Here is a 25,141-nt window from a genome sequence, read left to right as displayed (position 1 = left end):
CCATCACACTGCCATGTCATCTGTCTCCTCTGCATTTGTTACTGAAAGTTAACTTAATGGCCAGTTTCTTCACTTTTGTAAATAAAGGTATTTCTTTTTAAGACCACCTTTTCAGCACAACTGTCAAATAATCAAGTTTTTGGAATAAGAATAATTTTAAGTTGTGTATGTTTCTAAACACGATTATAAAGTACCAGCAGGTACTAATGATATACTTTAATATGTTAATAATTCACATGCCCTTAAGTCACAACATTGACACATGGTCTTAAGTTTTCGACTCCTAAAAAGCTGTCACATGTAAGAAATGTCACAAAGACCCACCAATCCTCTTGAAAATGACAGTTGAGGGCAATTTAGCATAGTGATGAACTTGAAGTGTGCACATCTTAAAAGGATGCAATGGCTAACGTGGACCATCCCTCACTCCAACTCCCAGCCCTGCATGTGCACGCGCGCGCGCGCACGCGCGCACACACACACGCGCACACACACACACACACACACACACACACACACACACACACACAATGGCTGGTCTTTAACATGCACCCTTTCAAGTAAAGCTCCCTGGGGACAGCCACTTCAGACAATGTCTAATTGGCACAGGAATGCTCACAGGCCCAGGTCTAAAGACTCGATCTGACTGGAGGAAAATGGGGATGAGGTACCAGAGCTGGCTTTGAAGCACAAAAGAATATTATGCTCCACTGAGTGCGACTTCCATAAAAATAAACCTTGTCAACATGAGTTGAGGTTTCCTATAAATCAAAAATCCTCCAAAAACAAACAAAAAAACCATCTCTGAACTAAATTTTCTATAAACCTCTGACATTAAATCTTATTTCCTTAAGATGCACATTAGCATTCCAGACATGCTTTCATCAACAGGTGCCAGGCTTTGTGGTCCTTTTATAAATCACTCTCCTACATTCGGACTTTTCCACACCAAGCTTACTTGAAACGAGGATGCAGTTACAAAGTACTTGGAAAAAAAAAAAAAAACAAGCTTCCATCTCCACTCTACTGATTCAGTCATTTGACAAATATCCAGTGGGAGCCAGAGGCCAGAGTCAAGGAACACAGAGAAGGTCCTGACCACAGGGGCCGTGATGGATTATCTCAATCACATTTATTAGGTAGCTGGATACGAAACTTTTTAAAACGTGGCTGCTTCCCTACGATGTGACGTTTGGGGACAGTTTGCCAAGGCAAAATGTATTCACCTAGAAGTGAACCATGCAGTAAATTTTAGAAAATATTTAAGAAAAAAAAAATAGCTTGAAGACAGGAATGATAAAGAAAATTCAACATCCTGATAAATAAATACACACACACACACACACACACACACACACACACACACACACACACATAAGCTTTTATTGAATTATAATTTGTGGATTGAGTTATACTGTAAAGAGAGGGGATAAATTTCATTTGAATGGTTCTTTAATATACTGATGGGTGGAAAATTAAAGGGATAGTAATGGTTTAAGAAGTGGATTCCACTTCAAACACTGATATTAAAAAAAAAAATGGAGCTGTAGTACTGTAAGAAATAGCTCAGCTTATAATCGATAACTTTATAAAAACTAACTGAACTGTTTCCTAATGCCTGTGCTCATTCTTCAGTGAAGTAGGATGTGCAGTGGGCACCTGGCAGCCTGGGTGAGCCCAGTGTGGGGACCGTCAGTCACACTCTCAAGGAGAGCCCTCCACCCCACCCTTTAGACACATGCTAGCAGCTCCAGTGCCACTTAGTACAATGCCGAGTGACATTTTACTATCTAGATAACCCAGACATCTTCCAAACGATTCCGCTTCACAAAAGTGAACAAACGGCTCCCTCATTACCCAATGACGAGGCCCACCCTGAACAGCCGAGTGGTTCAGACCCAGTCTCGGTCAAACCACAGTAAACCACATCGAGTTCGGCTAACGTTTCACACAACATGCCGTGGAGAACTCAGCATGAAGAGAATATTCCACTCCATGAGTTCTCATCTGACAGGTAGAAATGTGGTAAAGTACTGGGTTTCAGGGCCTTTGCATATTTAGATTGCCCTTAAATCTGATAACTAATCACTCAGATCGGTATTTCCCCAAATCTGTGCCAACTAATGCTGTGAGAAAAGAGGATCTTTAGTCAGTAAGTTTGGGAAATGTTCCACCCATTTTTAGATTCGAAGATCATTGATATATCAAAAGCCCACGAGATTCCTGTTTTAAAAATTTAACTTTGTTTAACACAGTATTCCCCAAACTTATGTGGCCTCAAAAGCACACTACCCACCTCTATCCTTTTTTAGAAGTGCCTACTAACATGTCAGAAATAGTTCTCCACATTAATACACTTTGGGTAATACAGACTTAGATGAGAATAATCCAGAAAATCTGTTATAATTTATACCAGAAAATGCAAATGGGTGGCTCACAGGCTAAATTCAACTTGCATGAATTTTTTTTTTTTTTTAAATATGCCTTACATAACATCCCTTGTAAATATCTGAATTAGCTTCCAAACATTTAATTAAAACTTGGGAGATGTAAACTAAAAATACAGAAATCCAACTTTCTCTATCTAATGTCTTAGTCTAGCTGAACTCACTTTTCTCCAGTAACAGTAAGCAGGGCCTAAGGTCCAGGTGCCATTTTAGGTTCTTCAATTGCCACCGCATCACTAGGTCCATGCCAGTCACTCAGGCCTGGCCCCAGTGTCACAAGATCTCCAAAGGGTTCTACCCACGTTCTGGGTATTGGCGGCAGCCACGATGGGAGACACTAGGGCATGTGGGATGCTTGAGGAGAAAGGCGTCGTCAGTCTCCCCCGGCCCCCATTCGACCTCCTCTCTCACAAGGCGCAGGTGCTTCGCCAGGTCAACCCCCGCTTACACCCGTCATCCCGGCACAGTGAATGACAGAGACCCCTTACCTCGCCCCATTTTGGTTAAGTTCTACAGTCATTCTAGCCCTGCGGCCTTCCCAGACCTCCCTGATGCTCACATCCGGCACCCTCACTCCAGTCCCACGGACACGTTTTAGCACTCGAGCATGTCCTGCTCCACTTTGCAACTGTTTTGTGTGAATGCTGCATAACAAGACGAACACAGGAGCCCAGGTGACCTGGGTCTGATTTCAGACTCTGCTCCGAATGGCTCTGTGAGTACAGGCAAGCCCCCTCATCCCTCGGATTCATGGCCTTCATCACAATATTGCACAGAGCTAATGAGAGGATCAGGGATGCAGCAAGTGCTTGGTAAACAGTAGGTATTCAATAAATGTACTTTAGTTCTGAGAATGTAACACCATGCAGTCATGGCTGTCTGCCTCACAGTGTTTCTATTCCAACGCAATGGTTTTGGCTTCTCATGGTATGAATATGATTGTTGACCGACTTGTTGATTTTGTCCTTAAAAAAAAAAAAAACAAGAAACATCCAAATGTCCTTGTCTCAATCTTCATGTTTAATTTTTTCAATTCTGGGATAAGTGGTACAGGAGAAGCATTTTCACTATTTTCTCCCAACAATTTCAAAAATAAATTCCAGAAGGGCATCTGTCCATTTCCTCATGGAATTTTTAAAAATGTTTTGGGGATAAGAAGAAAAGAATCCTCCCCACAGAGATGGTTCACAAAATTCATGACCTGAGTTAATTTAAGAAATAACAATCTGCCCGTAATTTAGAGAAATAAAGTGATGACTCACTCACTAAAACGGGCTGGATTTTCTTCCTCCATGCCCTGGGATTACTAAAAATCAGAGAACTGTCCCCTGGGATTTTCCCCAAAGTCTTCATTTGTTCCCAACAAGCTTCCAACATTCTCCTATTTCCACTCCTTTTAAATTTGTCCCCTTTCATTTAGGCTAATAACTGAAGTAATTTCTCACGAGTTACTGCTATGGAAAGAAAACCTCAAAGTGGCTGCTTAAGTGCTTAACATTCGCTTTAAACCCCTGCCAGACCTCTCCTGTGAGACGCCACTGAAGTCGCCCCGGACGCAAGGCCTCTCCCGCGGTCTGACTGTTCTCTCAAGTCTGAGGCTCATTTCTAAGGACTAGATGGGCAAAACCAGACAAAAGCAAGCCGGGCTCTGACCCAGCAAGGGTCTTTCATGGGCTGGTTATGACTATACAAATTTTCAAGCAAAATTAGCATAAATTAGAATGCTGTTCTTAAAATCCAACCTAATGAACCGTCATTATCTTGTCATGCTCGCTCTCTAATTAGCTATGCCACATTGCCTCACGTGACTTCCATACATTTTAGTCTCTTATAAGGGACAGGAAGGGGGAGGAGGGGAGGAGGGACGTATTTGCATCTCTACAATGTCTTCCTACATGCAAGCCAACCACTTTATCCGGTGCTCAAATGAACAGTGAGCTGGAAGGAAAACAGAGGACAGCAAATGTGTTCGCCACAGCCATGGAACCTTCTTAAGCAATTTTCAAGGGTATTCCAGCTTTTATGCCACTTTCACCTAACATGATGACCTCATTACCCCCTAAAATTCAACCCTTCCTCAGGAGGTGAGTTTGAGAACAGCTAGGAAGAGAGGTGTAGAGTGATGGAAAGCTTGAGGAATCCTGGGATGAGGTGCTACGCAAGCATGGGGGCGGGGCAGGGATGGGTGGGGAAGGCCCGGGGGAAATCTGGGCATCTCTAATGATGAGAAGCACTGCCAGGAAGACCTTGCATGTGGGATGCTAATACCCACTCTGCTCTAAATGAGAAGCTGACAGGCCCTCAGGTGGAGGGGGTACCCCGAGACAACCAAATAGTTGACAGAAAGTAAGAATCTCTGACAAACAATGAAAACCTCAAGAGTTCATGCGAATGGTATGAGTGGAGGAGGCCAGGGGACTTTGGGTAGGGAGATTCTTGAGGGGACAGAATTATAGTCAAGGGATCCATCTCTGTCCTTCCCTCATTCTCTTAAGTTTTTGTTCTTAGTTCCATAACTACTGATGGCTGACCCCCAGCAACTATCCCAATTCTTACACACTGTACACAATAAATACTTGCAGAATAAATAAATATGCCTAACAGGTATAAAACAAACAAACAAACTTTACAGTTACTGAAAAAAAGACTGTATGATCCCAAAAGAAAAGTAACAGCTAGACACAGACGATATAAACTATGCATACTTTTCTCATTAGCTAACACCAACATTGAGAAAAAAATCTACTTTATAGTCTTCAGGTTCACAGTGCTACTTAAACAAAAAACAAAAAAAAAGGATGCATTTGAGATTTTAGATAGGTTACAGAAGGTTTATTCACTGTCCTTTTCAGTAAATACTTGGGATGAAAAATAATTCTTTATTAAGTATGAAGAACATAGTCATTGAATGTCAGTTGGAATTTCCAGTTTCTCAAATGTCTTTTAACTAATATTTAGACTGAAAGAACCCCTCACTTTCCATGATCTATGTTGGGATAAAGGCTATCACAAAATTTTGAAAATATTTATAAAATAGGCTGTACTGAAAATTCCCCCCAAATGCTCTAAGAGAACAGACCTCAAATATAAGTTTATCTTCGGATGAATTATGAAATGCTTCAAATTTTTTACTTCTGCAGAAAGATAAACAGAGAGGCCTGTTCCATGACCCCAAAGCCAGGATTTCCTTGAATGACATGCTAATGAAAAATGCAAACCAGTGGAAGTCTTGACTCACTGTACCAGAGTTTGTTACATTCCAACCAAAGGTCTGCCATGCATCAAGAGAGAAAAAATAGTTCCTGGAACCAAGCTGTCCTTAACCCTTTGCCTCAAGAATTTCTGCTTTTGTGTAACATAGAAACACAGGGAAAAATCCCCCCAAATACTTAAACAGGTTTATGAATATGAATAGCTCCCACTTACGTGGCACGTAGCGTCTGATTATGCGTGCTGATCACAAAGCCCCAACTCAGAGATCAGGTAAGAAAGAGCCAGGTTTTATAGCAAGGGACCAGGGAAGGAGGCTTGACCCAGGGACTTCCCAGAAACCCATGATGTGGCTGGAGAAAAGAAGGGTGAGCTGGGCCAATCAGATCCGACCCTCCTGGGAACGAGAACTAGCAAAGAGAAAAGACAAGGTGATAGAGGAAAGGCCATGACAGGCCAGGGGTAGCTGTCCTCATGAAGAAACAAACTGTGACTAAGCAGCAGAGAAAAGATACACAGAGCAGAGGCAAGTCCGGGCCAGGCAAGAGTGTGAGGAGAAGGAAACACAGAAACGCAAAACAGGGGACGTCCCTGAGAGCTTGTGAGGTCTGGCTCTAACCCCCACACACTCACCGCTCTTCAGGAGGTTTAAGTGAGCCTCTGCTTACTGGATCTAACTGAAACGCTGCCCCGTCACTTCCTTTGAGTCTCAGAGCAACCCCATAAGTATTATTAACCTCTGCAGGTTATTAAGTAGCAAGATCAGCGAATCGAGTTCAACAGTGCCTTGCTCCAAAGCCTATGGCTTATTCATCAAGCTATATGCTTCTTATAATAACAACTAATTGAGTGGCTTTGATGAGCTAGGCACATAGGAAACCTGATAAAGATCATCAACATTTTTTTAACAGTCTTGCAAGGTAAGCATTATTCATTATTTCATATACTATAAGGAAACTGAGGTTCGGAGAGGCTGAGCAGCTTGTTTGCGGTCACACAGGGATGAAATGGCAGCCACAGGCTTCCCATACATGCACTTCCTGCGATACGCATCTGTGTTGCAGACACCGACACCTGAAACTTGAGCCCCTGTTAAAAGCTGGAGAGAAGAAAAATACCACGATGACAACTGGAAAAGGCAGAGGATTCCATGACCAGGACGTGGCATGGTGTGGAGGTAAACGGAGGGACAGACACATGTCATTTCTTGAGTGCAACCCCCAGTTATGAGGAGAAAAGACAATAAGACTTGAGAGTATCAGGGGCTGGGCTTCACGAAAGGCAAATCAAACCAGGAATGGAGGCCCGGTAGCGAGACTACACTGAGTCTCTTACATTGTGAGATAAAACAGCCGATACGGCTCACCTTCCCTGGCCGTGTCTCACCTGGTGGGAGACGCTGCAGGACCTACGACAATCCCGTGATCGCAGCACCTGGTCAGGGCTGTTCCTCCAGGGAGCAAAGGCAGTGCTGTCCCAGGCCGGCGACCTGGGGCAGTGGGACACGCCCTTCCCTTCCACTGTCCTGAGACACCGGGCAGGGCTTGGAAAACTAGGCGAGGACCACCTCTGACATGCCAGCCAGCACACTCTCTCCCTTTGCAAAACTGGAAAACTAGAGTAACCTACACCACGTTTTTTTTTTTAATGTAATAACTATATTCTTGAATTGTATTTTAGCTGTCCACGCACAGATACATTCCATTTCATTCAGGAATTTACTAACGGCTCACTATGTGCTGAGCCAGAGGTCCTCAACCTTTCTGACACCGGGGATCGGTGCTCCCATGAGAAGCTAACGCCTGATGATCTGAGGCGGAGCTGAGGTGGTGATGCTGGCGCTGGGGAGCGGCTGCAAATACAGATGAAGCTTCGCTCACTGGCCCACGCTCACCTCCTGCTGTGAGGCCCGGTTCCTAACAGGCCACAGACGGTGCTTGGTCTGTGGCCTAGGTGTTGGGGACCCCTGTGTTAAGCATTGTGCATGTCTTTCCCTATGAGTACAAACATGAGAAAAGGTGAACCTTTTCCTTCCAGAGACATGCCAGTGGTGACAGTGCTGGTATAGCACAAGTAAACCATCTCGACATCGTAAGATAACTGTGCACACGACAGGCTCTAGAAGCCATGCTGGGGAGGTCAGGGGCAGTGGCCCAGAGAGGGTGGTGTTTCACCTGGCTTTGAAGAGTAAATGTTCTCCAACATCAAAGGGAAGACATTTTTAAGAAAGAAGGGTGAGCTACGTGGGCTAGAATCCCTGGTGTGCAAGGGGAGTGGTAAAAACCAGGCCAAACCGAGGGGCCTTTGGGGAGGCTACGTTTTCTTCCCAAGAGCAGGAAGCTCAACTGTGAATGACAGATTTCTGTCCCAGGGTTAACCTCCTCCTAAGGTGTCTGTTAAAGGACAGGTCAGAAAGGCCCTCTCCCTAGAGAGAAACCTAGTAAGCCACCAGCCCCGAGCTGGCCAGAGCCGCTGAAAGAGTAATTTTGCTAAAACCAAGACTCTTCTTTGTAGCTGGTGGCGCTTCAACACTGACAAAGCAACATGGCGCACAAGTTCCAAAAGAAGGCGCTTCACCCACTCCGCCCGGAATCTCACTACCCGCCCGACAGAACAAGTCCCCTGTCCAGTTTCCCCCTAGATATGGCGATCGTCTCGGCTTTGTATAGAAAATGCACGTTTTGATCCCTAGGAGAGCACTAAATAGGGGAACATGGCCGGTGACTCAAGTGGATGGCTCACTGCACTGACGGTCTCAGCCAAAATGCTCGCAACCTTTGGAGACCCAATGACATAGAAATGGTTTAGTAAATTAAGAAGCATCAATGTGATTGTTATGCGCCCTTAAAAAACAAAGATGGAAAAACTGGAGAGCAGTATTTGTCCTATTTTCTAAAGCGAAAAAGCAAAATTCGAAGTGGCAAATGTTCAAAACAATGTATGCAAATAGCAAAGACTTGATTGATGGTAACGGCTAAAAATAGGTTAGAGTGGTGGGATGGTGGGTGATCATTACTCTCCAGATATCTAAAAAATTCATTATTGTCATATGGTATATTAAATTTAAAAAAAAAATGGTATTTGGGCTACTTGATAAGGCCTCAGTTCAAGAAGTATTTGCAGTCTCCACAAAATTACACTCCTGTTTGTTAAACTAAATTCTTTCCCCCAACAATTTTGCCAATGTGAGCTTACATTATGCAGGACAAGAGCAATATCGAATTACTCAGCGCGATTCAAGAAACCTGAGGGGGTGAAGGGGGGTGGGAGGAAAAGGAACAGTCAAAGGCACTTAAACCGCTAACAAAAAAAGTACTGTGGCTTCTACATAAAACCATTATTGGCCTCCATGAGGCATTATCGGTCCAGTAATACATTTCTGTTTCAGACTTTTTAAAACAGTGTACTTGAAACCAGAACAGGCCTTGAATTTCAAACACCCAGAACTAAAGGAATGTCGCAGAGGGAGAATTAAGGTCAACTGAAATTGGCCTTTTGTCTGGGATGCATTCTTCAGACTTAGGAAAAAGGCAGAGTTTGGTTTAGCTGTGGATGAATTTGAAAGTAAAATCCGAGGTTTTCAGAATTACCCACACAGCCAGAGATAGAATGCCAATGCAGATTTCTGTCATATGGTTTCCAAAGAAATAAAATGGCCATTGTGTGACCTTGAGTGTACCTCTGGCTGCAAGGAAGCAGACAAAAAAATTGTTAACAGGATTTCCTGGGAATACAGGTAGTGACCGTTCAAATGACTATTTATACACGCTTGGAAGGTCAACCACAGGAAAGAAACAAGAATCTCAACATGTGTGCCAACATGCCAACCCGCAACTCAGCTAATACAGCTGACCTTTGATCAACACCCGTTTGAACTATGCGGGTCCACTTATACTGGACTTTTTCCAGTTCACACCCGCATTGTTCAAGGGTCAACTCCGAGGGTGGGAAACCCACATGCAGAGGGCCAGCTATAGTTAAACTTGGATTTTCGGGGAAGCTAGGCGCCCTAACCCCAGCACCTCTGCGTTGTTTTGGTAGGAGGCAACTATACGTGCCTCCTACCAAAGTCACCTCTCTAATTCCACTTAGATATGGTGACCAACTCAGCTTCGTGTGGGAAACAGGTTTCAATAACTGTGTGTGACTGGTTCCCTCCCTCCCGTGCACCAGGAATATCTGCTTCCTAACTAAAGACAGGTTCCCACCCAGGCGGGGTCACTAGCAGCTGAGTCACTCCTTTGGGAAAGTTGAAAAGTACATAAAGGTAGGGGCTGGTGGCTATAAGACTAGGCCTCTGCGTTCAAATCAGAGCAAAATTATTTTTAATTGTTGCATTAGTTGGTCTCTGAATTAAATAAACAGGCCGAATATGTGTTGCAAGCACCCCAGAATCACAGTATTTTGAGGCATTACTTCAAAGTATAAAAAGTTATCGAATATTTATAACAAAAGATGCAGACCAAGTCCTTTCTCCCTTTGGACCTAGGCCTCCCCCTCAAGTGAGATCAAATGTTTCTGTGATAAGGACCAAATTAAATTTACTTCACGACTGATCAATGTGCCGTGATCTGCATGCAGTCTGATTAGACTATTTCTGAAGTCCCTTGACTTCTGATTTTAACATTTGTTCAGTACGATTTCTATGTCTAATACAGACAGGGCTCTGTAAGTTAAAGTATAAAGAAATAACTTTCCTCATTAAAAAAGTTCACTGGGTAACTAGTTGTATAGACAAGTTTCTTATATAGTCAAAGCTTTTCTTTTCACTAAAAAATAGTCTATCAACTCAAACAAGCATAAAGGCATAAAAATTAACCTGACTCGACACATCTTTATCCTATATATGTCTCTGAGAGAAGGCAATTTGGTTCCGATATCTGAGTTTAAGAAAAACACAAGAAACAAACCAACCCCCTTCAAAACACACAAGTCCCGCAGGGAGGTCACTTTTGTCATGCAGGTAGAAGCTGCTGGGAAAAATAAGACAATGCTTAAACAAGAGTTACAGGTTTTATACTTGTATGTCTCTCTACCTTTAATGCCATTTCTCGGTTTGCTCAAATTAATTTTTCCTAGTGATTCACATTACTCTCTCTTGTTTGAAACAAAGCTTTCCTATCACCATTACCCAAGGAGTCGTTCATCTCACGGTGTCACGTGAGTCATCAACACACACGATAAAAACGCCCGACAATCTGTTTGACCAAGCAAACCAGTGCTTCTTCCCCAGGCTCCCATGCTGGCTGGGGGTGGTCTGAGAATCACACCGTCCTCAAGCAAGAGCTGCTTTTCCTGGTCCCCACACCGCCCTCCCGATCAGCAGAGCTGGCTGTGATTTGCTCCTCCTTGTCCCCTGGCTCGCCATTCTTCCGGTCAGAGACAGGGCTGCTCTTAAGACTGTGGGGATGAAGGAGCGACCTACTGACAAGTGCCCTGCACCCAGATGAAAGGGGACCTTCGGCACAGGTCGTGTTAAAGGGGCAGTTTATCCCACAGGGATCTTCTGCCTCGCTCTGCTCTTTAAAAAAAAAAACAAAAAACACAAAACATACACACACATGTTACAACGATGTGCTGTGAAGACACTGTAGTGCCTGTGTGCCACACAGCTCCAAGGAACTTGTTTTTCTTTCCCGAGAAATTATACCTTACGTAGTTATGGTAAAAGGAACACATACCACCTCAAGGAGAAAGACAGAAGGAAGCCAAAACCAATAGCAGCGTTTCTCCTATTTCTGTAAGCCGAGCTCAGATGCTTGGGGCTACTCATCTAACTTTAAATTTAGCTTCCAACACGTCCCTGCATCTCTGTTTTTCTTGGTCTTCTCTTTTTACCACCTTCAGAAATGTGATAAAAGCTACAACATTTTAAAAATGGGACTAAACAAACTATAAACGATTAGGCTGATCACCCACTGAGCTGAACTTGCTCTCTTCACTGGGATTTCACAGCACGAGGAAATGGTACCCGATGAAAGGACACACTATCTCCTGCTCATCTCCAGCCCTAAATGACTAAATCTAGCGTACATTCTCCCGTCTCCTGTAGTGGCAAATGTTCAAAACAATGTATGCAAATAGCAAAGACTTGATTGATGGTAACGGCTAAAAATAGGTTAGAGTGGTGGGATGGTGGGTGATCATTACTCTCCAGATATCTAAAAAATTCATTATTGTCATATGGTATATTAAATTAAAAAAAAAATGGTATTTGGGCTACTTGATAAGGCCTCAGTTCAAGAAGTATTTGCAGTCTCCACAAAATTACACTCCTGTTTGTTAAACTAAATTCTTTCCCCCAACAATTTTGCCAATGTGAGCTTACATTATGCAGGACAAGAGCAATATCGAATTACTCAGCGCGATTCAAGAAACCTGAGGGGGTGAAGGGGGGTGGGAGGAAAAGGAACAGTCAAAGGCACTTAAACCGCTAACAAAAAAAGTACTGTGGCTTCTACATAAAACTATTATTGGCCTCCATGAGGCATTATCAGTCCAGTAATACATTTCTGTTTCAGACTTTTTAAAACAGTGTACTTGAAACCAGAACAGGCCTTGAATTTCAAACACCCAGAACTAAAGGAATGTCGCAGAGGGAGAATTAAGGTCAACTGAAATTGGCCTTTTGTCTGGGATGCATTCTTCAGACTTAGGAAAAAGGCAGAGTTTGGTTTAGCTGTGGATGAATTTGAAAGTAAAATCCGAGGTTTTCAGAATTACCCACACAGCCAGAGATAGAATGCCAATGCAGATTTCTGTCATATGGTTTCCAAAGAAATAAAATGGCCATTGTGTGACCTTGAGTGTACCTCTGGCTGCAAGGAAGCAGACAAAAAAATTGTTAACAGGATTTCCTGGGAATACAGGTAGTGACCGTTCAAATGACTATTTATACACGCTTGGAAGGTCAACCACAGGAAAGAAACAAGAATCTCAACACGTGTGCCAACATGCCAACCCGCAACTCAGCTAATACAGCTGACCTTTGATCAACACCCGTTTGAACTATGCGGGTCCACTTATACTGGACTTTTTCCAGTTCACACCCGCATTGTTCAAGGGTCAACTCCGAGGGTGGGAAACCCACATGCAGAGGGCCAGCTATAGTTAAACTTGGATTTTCGGGGAAGCTAGGCGCCCTAACCCCAGCACCTCTGCGTTGTTTTGGTAGGAGGCAACTATACGTGCCTCCTACCAAAGTCACCTCTCTAATTCCACTTAGATATGGTGACCAACTCAGCTTCGTGTGGGAAACAGGTTTCAATAACTGTGTGTGACTGGTTCCCTCCCTCCCGTGCACCAGGAATATCTGCTTCCTAACTAAAGACAGGTTCCCACCCAGGCGGGGTCACTAGCAGCTGAGTCACTCCTTTGGGAAAGTTGAAAAGTACATAAAGGTAGGGGCTGGTGGCTATAAGACTAGGCCTCTGCGTTCAAATCAGAGCAAAATTATTTTTAATTGTTGCATTAGTTGGTCTCTGAATTAAATAAACAGGCCGAATATGTGTTGCAAGCACCCCAGAATCACAGTATTTTGAGGCATTACTTCAAAGTATAAAAAGTTATCGAATATTTATAACAAAAGATGCAGACCAAGTCCTTTCTCCCTTTGGACCTAGGCCTCCCCCTCAAGTGAGATCAAATGTTTCTGTGATAAGGACCAAATTAAATTTACTTCACGACTGATCAATGTGCCGTGATCTGCATGCAGTCTGATTAGACTATTTCTGAAGTCCCTTGACTTCTGATTTTAACATTTGTTCAGTACGATTTCTATGTCTAATACAGACAGGGCTCTGTAAGTTAAAGTATAAAGAAATAACTTTCCTCATTAAAAAAGTTCACTGGGTAACTAGTTGTATAGACAAGTTTCTTATATAGTCAAAGCTTTTCTTTTCACTAAAAAATAGTCTATCAACTCAAACAAGCATAAAGGCATAAAAATTAACCTGACTCGACACATCTTTATCCTATATATGTCTCTGAGAGAAGGCAATTTGGTTCCGATATCTGAGTTTAAGAAAAACACAAGAAACAAACCAACCCCCTTCAAAACACACAAGTCCCGCAGGGAGGTCACTTTTGTCATGCAGGTAGAAGCTGCTGGGAAAAATAAGACAATGCTTAAACAAGAGTTACAGGTTTTATACTTGTATGTCTCTCTACCTTTAATGCCATTTCTCGGTTTGCTCAAATTAATTTTTCCTAGTGATTCACATTACTCTCTCTTGTTTGAAACAAAGCTTTCCTATCACCATTACCCAAGGAGTCGTTCATCTCACGGTGTCACGTGAGTCATCAACACACACGATAAAAACGCCCGACAATCTGTTTGACCAAGCAAACCAGTGCTTCTTCCCCAGGCTCCCATGCTGGCTGGGGGTGGTCTGAGAATCACACCGTCCTCAAGCAAGAGCTGCTTTTCCTGGTCCCCACACCGCCCTCCCGATCAGCAGAGCTGGCTGTGATTTGCTCCTCCTTGTCCCCTGGCTCGCCATTCTTCCGGTCAGAGACAGGGCTGCTCTTAAGACTGTGGGGATGAAGGAGCGACCTACTGACAAGTGCCCTGCACCCAGATGAAAGGGGACCTTCGGCACAGGTCGTGTTAAAGGGGCAGTTTATCCCACAGGGATCTTCTGCCTCGCTCTGCTCTTTAAAAAAAAAAAAAACAAAAAGCACAAAACATACACACACATGTTACAACGATGTGCTGTGAAGACACTGTAGTGCCTCTGTGCCACACAGCTCCAAGGAACTTGTTTTTCTTTCCCGAGAAATTATACCTTACGTAGTTATGGTAAAAGGAACACATACCACCTCAAGGAGAAAGACAGAAGGAAGCCAAAACCAATAGCAGCGTTTCTCCTATTTCTGTAAGCCGAGCTCAGATGCTTGGGGCTACTCATCTAACTTTAAATTTAGCTTCCAACACGTCCCTGCATCTCTGTTTTTCTTGGTCTTCTCTTTTTACCACCTTCAGAAATGTGATAAAAGCTACAACATTTTAAAAATGGGACTAAACAAACTATAAACGATTAGGCTGATCACCCACTGAGCTGAACTTGCTCTCTTCACTGGGATTTCACAGCACGAGGAAATGGTACCCGATGAAAGGACACACTATCTCCTGCTCATCTCCAGCCCTAAATGACTAAATCTAGCGTACATTCTCCCGTCTCCTGTTTACAACAGTTGTGTGCCATTTTCTTTGGTTTTCTTTTTTTCCCCCACTTTGTTATTTTTAGAATGCATAAAATCTTTGTGGGAAGCTGCATGTCTTTATAACAGAAGAAGAAAAAAAAAAAAAAGCCAAGAATTACTGAGTTACTAATAAGCTGGCTCAGGTGATCAGTGTTTACCCAATTACTGGACTCTAACTTTCTCTTACTCTTTATCTTGCTGTCCATGGCTTAGAGGTAGGTAATTGCCTGAGTCTTTTGGGGCGGCCTCTTTCCTATTTAAGTGTACATTATAGCAACTATGTGATTTATTTCAGAAAAACAACAACAAAAACAAAGACATTTCCTCCCGAGGCACAGATTCAGATCCTTGGTCACAGAATGGTCTGTGTTAGAAAGCCTTAGAGTTGATTCCAGATGCGATTCATATTCAATCAAGATTCCTTAAACTCACCCACCTCTTCTTACCCCGCCCGCAATGTTACAAGCCAAGGACTTTACTGAATATTCTCAATCCCTAAATAGTCCTCCCTATAAAGTTAATAATGCTAGATTTGTTTTACAGTGAGCAAACAGAGAGAACTTAAGCAACTTGTTAAAAGTCATCTGTAAATTTAAATATCACTTTTCTATTTGTTTTCCAGGACTGTTCATTTTTCCTTCAGTCTCCGACATTCAGAAAATCCAACTAAATTATAGTGTCCAGTGTTCCCTGCTATAATAAATCTGTTTGTTTTCCAGTATCACACAGACTTTAGAATAGATATTGCAAACCCTTTATACAGTACCAGAGCAATGTAAAGACAGAACTAAAATAACAGCAATCATACTTATTTAAAACCATGTAACAGGGCTCATATGTGGTGGCGGGCCAGGCAGAGGATGTTGGCCAGGTCCAAAGCTCTCAAAATTGTTTCCCCAAGCGACAATGCTTCCCCACACCTCTGATTTGATTACCTTACACAAAACTAATGATGTGAAGGCGAAATATAAAGCAGGCGAAAGAGATCTGCAGAAACCCTAAAGGAATCCCTACACCTAAAGGGATGAATTAGAAGAGGGGGAGATGAACGTTTTGTTCCTTCGAAAATGTGCAATTTTAAAATTTCAAGTTTCAAAAGATATCAGATGAAAATGCAGTTTGCAAATTGTGTATTCTTGAGGGGGGCTTTTGGTCCACTCATTTACACTGTTTTCTATCTGTGGAATATCATGACATAACACAAGAGTATACCCATTTTTGTTTGTTTTGTGGTAAGTACAATACAAAATCCTAGGGCCAGAAAGAAAAAAATCAGTACTGTAAAATTTTAAATGTGCTAGGGGGAAAAAAAAAAATTCAGAAGGAAGAAATGCTGTCATTTCTACTTTTGAGAATATTACAAATAATCGATAGCACATTTTTCTAGTATCACTGCTTTGTTGGGTCTCTGCATACATGAGCAAAGTGGGAAAAACTTTTCTGACGTGTTGAGTTCAGGGCTGGAGCCTAGCAACAGACACATTTCTAGTGATACTCCAAAGGGTAACTTTACAAACTAAACTCAAAAAGGATGAGCTAATGCAGAAAGATACAACCCTACCACATGTTCTCCAACAAATCGATAATGTATCATTTTTTGGGGTGGTGGTGGTACAGAAATGGGGGATACAAAGCTCCGAGCACTCAGAATACAGTCAACAAATGGTAGTTCTTTCTCTTCCAAGTGCTTTGAAACACACGGCTGGGAGATTTCCGCATATGGAGCTATATTTCTGGCCCTAGAACAAAGAAATAAGTCGGGGAGCGTATGAAGCCTGTATGGGGTCTTCTACAGGTCATCAAGGGCTACAGAGAGCTCACTAATTCATTATCAGAGATTCCTGGAAGGCGGCAGTAATGGCTTTGGGCTGCTACCCACTTAGGCACATTCAACCGATGACCACAGGGTCAATATCCCTCTGTCAACTGCCAGGCCCCCTGAAGTATCCTGGTCTGCTAGTGTGCAAATGCTCTCTTCACCGCCAGCACAGAAGCCAAAAACCACTTTCGAACCAGGGGAACGTGCACCCTGAGAAGTAAAATGGTTAGAGGAGCCATAACAGGGACTAGGTAGATCTATTCTGTTTGAATTTTTTGTGTGTTTGTTTTAACTCTCCAATGGAAAAGACATATAGAAAACTATATTCCTCAGGAAGACTGGGACACAGAGCTAGACAAGGACATAAACACTAACAACCAAGTTGAAGGTAATACTAGTTACATTTCTGCAAAAGCAAATGTCCTGATAATGTCTGGGTCTCATCAGAGGCTCCAAGAACAAGAGATTCTGAGACAGAGTGAACAAGGAAACAGAATTTCCAAAGAGCAAACTTCTCTGAAGGAAAGAGAGTGAGAAAGATTCAAACCAGGGCCCTTTATGAATGAATAGATGCTTCACACGAAAAGATATCATAAAAAGAACTCCGAGGGCCTGGCTTCTAGGTCTGGCATTGCTGTTAATGAGGTATGGTATCCCTGGGTATAGCAAACTCCCAGAGCCCAGTTCTCCGTTTGTTAAAAAAAAAAAAGGGGAGGTAGGGTTGGAGGGTGGATCAAAGGGTATCAACTTCCAGTTATAAGATAAATTCTGGAGATGTAATGTACAGCATGGTGACTACGGTTAATAATACTGTATTGTCTATTTGAAAGTTGCTGAGAGTAGATTTTAAAAATTAACACACACATACGTTATATATATACATATATATGTATGTATGTGTGTGTGTGTGTGTGTATATGTATATATATACACACACACACAAATATACATATACACACACACACACACAAATAAAACTATGTAAGGTGATGAATGTGCTAACTAAACTTATTGTGGTCATCATTTTGCAATATATACATATGCAAAATCACTATGTTGTATACTTTAAACTTATATGTCAATTACATCTCAATAAAGCTAAAAAAAGTCAACAGAAAAAAAGGGGGGGAGACAGTACAGCTCTAGCTGTAACAACAATCTCTTCTATTAGTGTAACAGTTTAGAGAACAATTCCACATACATTCCACTGATTACTGTGAGAAAAGCTATATCAGCATCTATTTTATAACGGAGGAAACCGAGTGCCAGAAAGGTTAAAAGGCTTGCCCCAAATCACACTACTAACAAGTAGCTGAGCTAGGACTGGAAGTTGCAACTCTTAGTTAAAAATTTAGGGATTTCGATACTACACTCAGTCATGCAATGCAAACAGCGAGCCTGCTAAGACATCTGATGGTCTGTGTTACTGACGAGTACCCTGAGAAAGAAAAGAAGCTGGCACGAGGGTCCTGGGTAGGTCCACCACAGGACCTTCTGTGACAGTACTCTGACCACAGCTGTGAATATCCGGAATGTACGCCCAGCCTAAATTCTGACCAAACAGAGATAACTGTGATTTGCAGGCCCAACCTGAACTGAGAAAAATAACGAACATGGCACTTGATTATATCAGCCTGCCGACCTGAGAAAGAAGATAGCTACCAAGGAGGGCTCCTGTGGCTGACTGAGCTCAAATTTAAAAGCAGAGCCTCGCTGTTGTTTCTAACAGGGGCCTCTCATGCAAGCCACACTTTAGCGAGAAGCCTGCACTAAACTGCCTGCCACCTGCACTGCCTGCCTCCCACACTGATGGTCCTGCCTGCACTGTGTTCCTTCCTGCCCTGGGAGCCAGCCCTTACAAAGGAGCTCCTGGAATCGTATCTCAACCAACAGGACTGAGACTTTCCCTGTCCAATACGAGCTGCACAGCAATATCCCCATTAGCATCTTCACCAATCTATCAGAGCAGCTCCATTCTGACCAATCAAGACAGTGCTTTATGAACCAATCAAATGAGAAGATTTGTAGTCCTCATTAGCATGAGGATGAATCAATTAGGGACCAGAGGTGGAGACTTCTCTCTTACAAGTCAATTTCCCTCTGGCTCAGGGAGCACACTGCCCCTTTCCACCAAAGATGGAAGACTGCATTCTTCTGGCTGGAGCTGAAACATCGCAGATGTCTCTGGAGCAGAGAAGAGCAGGTGGAGTGGAAAGGGCGGAGCTGAGCGGACTGGAGCAGAGCAGAGCTATGTAGCTGGAGAGGAGCTTTTGCCCTCACTGTCCTGCTATTCCACAGCTGTGCTGTACCAGTCGAGCTGTTTGCACTGGATAAAGATTCCTTCTTCACCGCACCCCAAATCGGGAGTTCCTATTGGTGCCATGTGCGTGTGTGCACACATACATGCGCACACACACACGCTCTGCAATAGCATGAGTGACTCTCAAAGATGAGGTGCAGACTGAGTCACGAGAAGGCAAGGAGCAGAAGGAGAGGAAAAAGTAGGGCGATTTATGGATAGTGCCAGAAATGGAACTGAATGACCTAACGGCAGAGGGTGGAAGGACTGTGCCTGCTGCCAGTCCCCATGATGGAAACGAATCCTCCAAGTTCCTCAAGTGTTTTGCTGGCGTGAGGCCTCGCTGGCTAACCCTAACCGTAGGTCCAGTCCTGCCTGCCTTAGCCCCGCCCACACCCCTCCACATCACAATCACCCCTCTAAGTGCTTCTAAATACAGGCGCCTGGGTGCCACACCAGACCCTCGAGATCAGAATCTCCAAACAGGATGCTGAGGAGGATGCATGCTCTGGCTGAGGGCCAGAGGCCAGGGTCCCAAACATGACTGAGGCGAGCAAGAGGGACTGCACTGTCCTTGTGTCATCTAGTCTGGCCGTTGACCTCCGAGGTGGCTCCCTGTAACAACCACTTTGTAGCAAGGATGTAAGGAGACAGTGAGACAATATCTGTAGGCAACAAGAAAAAGCCACCAGTGACCATAAGTCACGCTATCTCTCCATGTCCAAGGAGTTTCAGACAACAAAAAAGATAAAGCAGTCAAAGCTGAGTTGAGGTAAAAGAACCAGAAAATTCAATTTGACACAACAAAAACAAATTAGAAATATCAGTTCCATTTTTGCCACATGGAAAAAAGGTTTAGACAATTCCATCTTTAAAAAATGTAAGCAGAAACTAAGCAATGCGTTACTAAGTGTTCTCAGGACAGAAATCCAAAACTAATGTCACAGCACTCAAAAATCTAATGATGGCACCAAAAAGGAGAGTCTGATGGGTGGGAATAAAGGAAATAGAGACATAGAAATGTATTTTCAAATGCTTCAGGAAACACCACAAATGTGCTATTATAATGCTCAAATCTGGAAATGATTTTGCTGTGATTTCACAGGAGTTTCCAAATTTGTCCCCACATTATATAAATGCCTTTCCTGCTCACATTGTGCCTGCTGACTGAAAGCTGTAGGCATTTGTGGGCCCAACGCACAGCACTCACAGAACTCGGCAGTTCAGTTTTCAGACTACAAATGGCCTTCAATGAGATGGAAGGAATGGCGGGAAGCCCGGCCCCTCTGGGTGGGGCTCCACTGGGCCAATAAATGAACTCTTAACAATGAAAGGAAGAAATCTTCATTCTCTAAGAGGGTGAACATCTATTTCCTGGTGCCACCAGAAGAAACCTAAGTGTGTTGAAAACCTGAAAAACAAACAAACAAACAAACAAACAAAACAAAGGGCCACGTTAACGTATGTAAATGACCACTAACATCCTGAAACTATGGGCTTCTAAACTCCAAGTGATATTAAGTGGATAGCATGGCAGCGGGAACAAGCAGAATAAATAATTACTAGGCAGTGTCATGCACGCTTGTCATTATAATTAGACGAGCATTTCCAAAAGAATTTTCTGAGCCCAGATCTTCAGGTTGGATCCAACCAACCCCAGAAAGCTGTAGTCACATCCCATATTCTCGATCTATTTTACTATTTTAGAGGGGCATGGCAGGTAGACACCATTCCTATGCTAAATGGAAAAAGAAAATATGACCCTCTCCAAAAAACAAACTGCATTTTTTTTTTTTGCTGACATCAACCACGTCAGAATGGAAACAAAGAAAGAAACCAGAGACCCACTGGCTTCTGTTTCATTAGAAACACATGAAGACAATATCTGCCAATGAGAAAACATTCTTCTTTCTTTGCAAAAGCCTTCCATGCAAACAAACTTTTTTTTTCTTTCTTTGTACACATATTAGAGTGAGACACATGATAAAAGAGATGAAAATAAAGGACAAAATAATCAAGATAATTCCTAGGGTATTTAATCCACATGCATGAAATATCTTCGCTAAATATGAATATGCAGGGGTGGGACGTGGGAGAGACAGGTATTGTTTCTGGGTCACCCAGCACCCTTTCACTCAACCCAGTAACCATGCTGGGAACAGAACCGGAACTCAAACCCAAGTCTCTCATTTCATACTGAAGGTCTCTTCATACAAGCCCTCACAAGTAGAGGGCCTTTGGCATGTTCACAACGCCCTTCCTCAACCACGAGTTGATTCAAAACAGGCCTTTGAGGCAAACAAAGCAGGAACCCTCAAACCCATTGCACAGATGAGAAAGTTCAAGTGAGGGGAGCTCTAGAAGGTCACACAGCAAACAGAACAGATTCAGGTCTCTGACTGCACAGTAAAATGCCCAAACCTCCAGCACTTGACTTGTGATGAGACTGAGAAAGGAAAAAAATAACAGTACACAAATCCTACACCTTCCTTTGAACTTTGTGGTTGCTTCAGCCCATCGATATGTGGGAGAGGCAAAGGAAATTACTCTTTTACTCATGTAAGGTTAGCCACACCTACTGTCATGATCTGCCTCTCTGTAAGATACGGCAGCTGTCCCTGACGGATGGCGTCTCGAACATGACAACCAGGAGACGTGAGGACCCGGCTCGCACCACAGTGAAGGCCAATGGCAGGTGTTAAAATCTACTCCTGCGGAGATATCTAACCGTATTTTAAAATGGGCCAGTGCGTAGGGTAGCTGGACTCGAACAGAGATTATTTTACCAATGCTCTTTCTAACATTCCTTGTTGTCCCTTTTCTACCTTCTTTATTCCTCATCTATGAATATAAGAAGAATCCATCAGCATAAAAATGGTAATTGACCTCTGGCCCAGAGCACGAGTTTGAAAAAGTGGTGTGCAATATATTCAGCTGTGATCCTATTTTCCCAAACCCTGAGCATTTTGTGGGTAGAGTCTAACTGTGATAATGGTTATGGTACCTTTTGAAGCCAACTCTTCACAGATCGGCATCACTCCCGGAAGGAGTGCTCGATAAACTGTCCACATGACAGATAGAAGCCCATCACTTCCAGTATCTGGACTGAAACTTTCTCAGAGCATGATTCATGCAATGTAATTTAGTCATCTAATGAACTCGTCTAGCTTTGAGCCGTAGTTATTTATCTAAGACAATAAAAGGCAACAGAAAAGTTGAGAGATATCATAAATACTCATCAGAGAGTCTGTAAGAATGAAAATTTGTAATAAAATAATAAAAATGATCCAGTTACTTAAAATTCAGAATATTTAATAGGAGCTGGGAAAAATAACAAAGTGAATTTAATTTTCTGACTTTAGAATTCAACCACATTTCCAGTTTTACTGAAATATACATATAAAGAAAATGTGAATTCGTCAGTCAGTCCCCTCTGTTTGGGTGTTAATAGCATCATCATTCCACTACAGTTACCCAGAATACACGTGGTATCAGTCACTGGTTTGTTAAAGAACAGGTGAATGACAATGTCCATTTTTAGAATCACTTTTTCCAAGTAACATATAACAAATAACGTGTTATTTTTCCAAATAACAAATAGACTTAGACCAGGAAATAATACATCGTATTTGGTGACAGTGTTGAACGGGAGAAAAAGACAGGGTCAGACTACCTGGGGCTGTATGACACCGGACTGGTTATCTCATCTCGATGAACTCAATTACCTCATTTGTAAAACTGAGAATGATACGTACTCCAAAGGAATAAATAAGCCTTCCACTCAATAAAAGGTAGCTACTCGTATCAGAGAGTCACAGATCAATAAAAATAATGTTTCCCTACCATTTATGGCTTTTCTTCCTGCTTTTAAGTTTTTACAAATCTCTTTCTGGTCAATGCCATCAGTGTTTCTGGTTTTGTTCCACAGAAAGATTGACAGACACTAATTCACTGGATTTGAAGAGCTCTATTGGAGGAGGGAGAGACCTTCTTTGGTTCTTGATTTCTTAATTATGCCAGAGCTTTCTGAGAACAGGGGTTTCTATCTCAAAGTCTGGGGACTGTAACATTTATCCAAAGTTTAAAAAAATAGTTAATTTTTAAGGCAACTTAATTCCTTCCAGTCTGAGACACGTGTATACAATGATATGCGGGAAATATATTGAGATAGACAAACATGGCACATGAGCTCATCTGCCTCTAAGAGACTCTGCATCTCATATATGTTCTACATTTTGCAGTGCTGGTTAATTATAATCCAATTTGATTTGATCGCATTGTCAAAGCAGAAGTGTCTAAGATCCTGCAATTATAAATGTTCCAGGGATTCATTAATCTATCTGGAAAATCATCATTTCTCTACTTACTTTACCAAACAGGAAAAAAGGAGAAACACAAACAAAATGATACAGTGACTCCACATTTTCAGATGTCTTAGTCAAAACCATAAGTTCCATTTGGATTTGTATACTAATCCTTCCTTTTTGAAAAATGACTTTATTATCAGTCTACTTGCAAAAACAATTGACTCAAAACATTAAAAAAAAAAAACCACCTGAAAACTGTTTACGGTCTACTTTAAGCAATAAACTGGTGCCATCTGTACTGTGCATGGATATACATGATCAATCCTGCCTTATGAATGTAATTATGAACACTTAATAAGATTCCCTTTCGGCAAATTGAAAGGTTAAATATTTTAAGTGCCTTCCTCCTTTCTATAATGTAAATCATTGCTCAAAGGAAAAAAAGCCTCCTCCCAAATAGGACCAAATGAGAATTTAACTAGAGAGAAAAGAAAATCTACAAAGAAGCCAGGGGAAAATGAAACAAACAAACATACTGCCATTATCAAACGTTTCCTGAACGCCTGTCTTGTTTTAGGTACTAAGAATACAAAAATAAACACACACCTTCCCTGACCTCTGAAGTTCACGGACAGGAAGGCAAAAGCACAACATCAATCACGCTGGTACAGGGGGACACAGGACAAGGGGGCCAGTTCAGAAGAGTGATTAGAGTCTTAGACTTTGGAATCAGGACAAATTTGGGTTCAAACCTCTTATTTGGAAACTTATCACTTAACTTCTTGCCTCAATTTCCACATCTGTACAACAGGGTAACAGCTGCTACCTCGCAAGACCGCTGGAAAGATGACATGAAATCCAGGGTGCAAAAGCTCTCCACGTGAGAAAGGAAGCGCTCGGGAAATGCTACGGGGAGGCAGCAGGGACACGTCTGCGTTGGACCAAGAGACCGTCCTGGAGGAGCTGATGCTGGACTGGAGGCTAAAAGACTAACAAAGGAGTCCCTCCCGCCCTCTCCGTCTCTGCGGCAGTCCCCCTTCCAGGCGACGCTCACTTTCCCAGGCTCTGCGCTCCGGCCTGGCCTCGCCTCGGAGTCCCTCGGATATGTTGGATTTGTTCACGATAGTGTTAGGGAACTAAGAGTTTCAAATGCTGCTAATGCCACGTACAGTGGGTTAAGTAAGAAAAAAAAAAAAAGAAACACAAAAACCTGCTCTGGCATGTGTATATCGACCATGGCATCAAACTAAAATATCAAAACCAATTATTGATTTGGTAAAGTAATTACTCATCAGAGTATCGACACTCTTGGGGACTTTATAGCAAAAAAAAATTTAAAGTTGCCATCCCTACTCTCACAAAAAGCTCCACAAATAATCCGAAAACAGAAAGAGGGTAGGGGTAGGGGATGGTACAGGTTAGAAACCAAGAGGTCACAATCGCCAGTGCTTACTGCAGCCAGGAAGACGATGCTGATAAAGAAGCAAACTTGGTCTGCTGTAGCAGGGAGAGGGTATGACTGTGGCACAATGACAACCACATTCGCCTTTTAAGAAAAGCGGCCACTAATTAATCAGCTTCAGCTGGCTTTTGCCATTCGAGAAAGAGTTCAGTGTTATCAGGTTGTCTGATTTTTCAAAACAAGCCAGAAATCCAGTATTTATGTGATACTTCCTGAAATTCAAGTAACAGCAACTAGGTCGAACTTGGTGGAACAGACCAAACATCTGTGGGCTGGATGTGGCGAGAGGGCCGTGAGTCAGTGAGCAGTTACTGCTGCAGGGGAGGACGCCATGTGCCCGCAGGCTGGAGGCAGGACCATCTTGCAGAGAACCTGGGCTTAGCTTTAAATGCT

At 42.7% G+C, this 25,141-nt stretch overlaps 1 protein-coding gene and 1 long non-coding RNA gene across 6 annotated transcripts in view; one reads left to right on the top strand and one right to left on the bottom strand.

The window, feature by feature from the left end:
* The window catches only part of ASAP1 (ArfGAP with SH3 domain, ankyrin repeat and PH domain 1), a 300,508-nt gene that overhangs the window by 168,902 nt on the left and 106,465 nt on the right, over positions 1 to 25,141 (bottom strand). The window contains exon 1 of one of the 5 annotated variants that reach the window (XM_023519705.1): positions 10,572 to 10,631. The exons of 3 other annotated variants lie outside the window; for them this stretch is intronic. In XM_023519705.1, coding sequence (XP_023375473.1) covers positions 10,572 to 10,616 — 45 coding nt within the window. In that variant the 5' untranslated portion in view covers positions 10,617 to 10,631. Of the gene's footprint in view, positions 1 to 5,873; positions 5,960 to 10,571; positions 10,632 to 25,141 lie in introns of those variants that run through there. One more of the 5 variants, XM_023519708.1, reaches the window with a different exon arrangement.
* On the top strand, positions 6,314 to 8,625 carry LOC111728838. Its single transcript, XR_002775972.1, has 3 exons — positions 6,314 to 6,577; positions 6,722 to 6,834; positions 8,172 to 8,625. It is a non-coding gene; the product is annotated as an uncharacterized LOC111728838 (long non-coding RNA).

Source organism: Pteropus vampyrus, unplaced genomic scaffold (assembly GCF_000151845.1).
Source record: "Pteropus vampyrus isolate Shadow unplaced genomic scaffold, Pvam_2.0 Scaffold232, whole genome shotgun sequence".
Lineage (NCBI taxonomy): Eukaryota > Metazoa > Chordata > Mammalia > Chiroptera > Pteropodidae > Pteropus > Pteropus vampyrus.
This window is presented reverse-complemented; position numbering and strand designations above follow the sequence as displayed.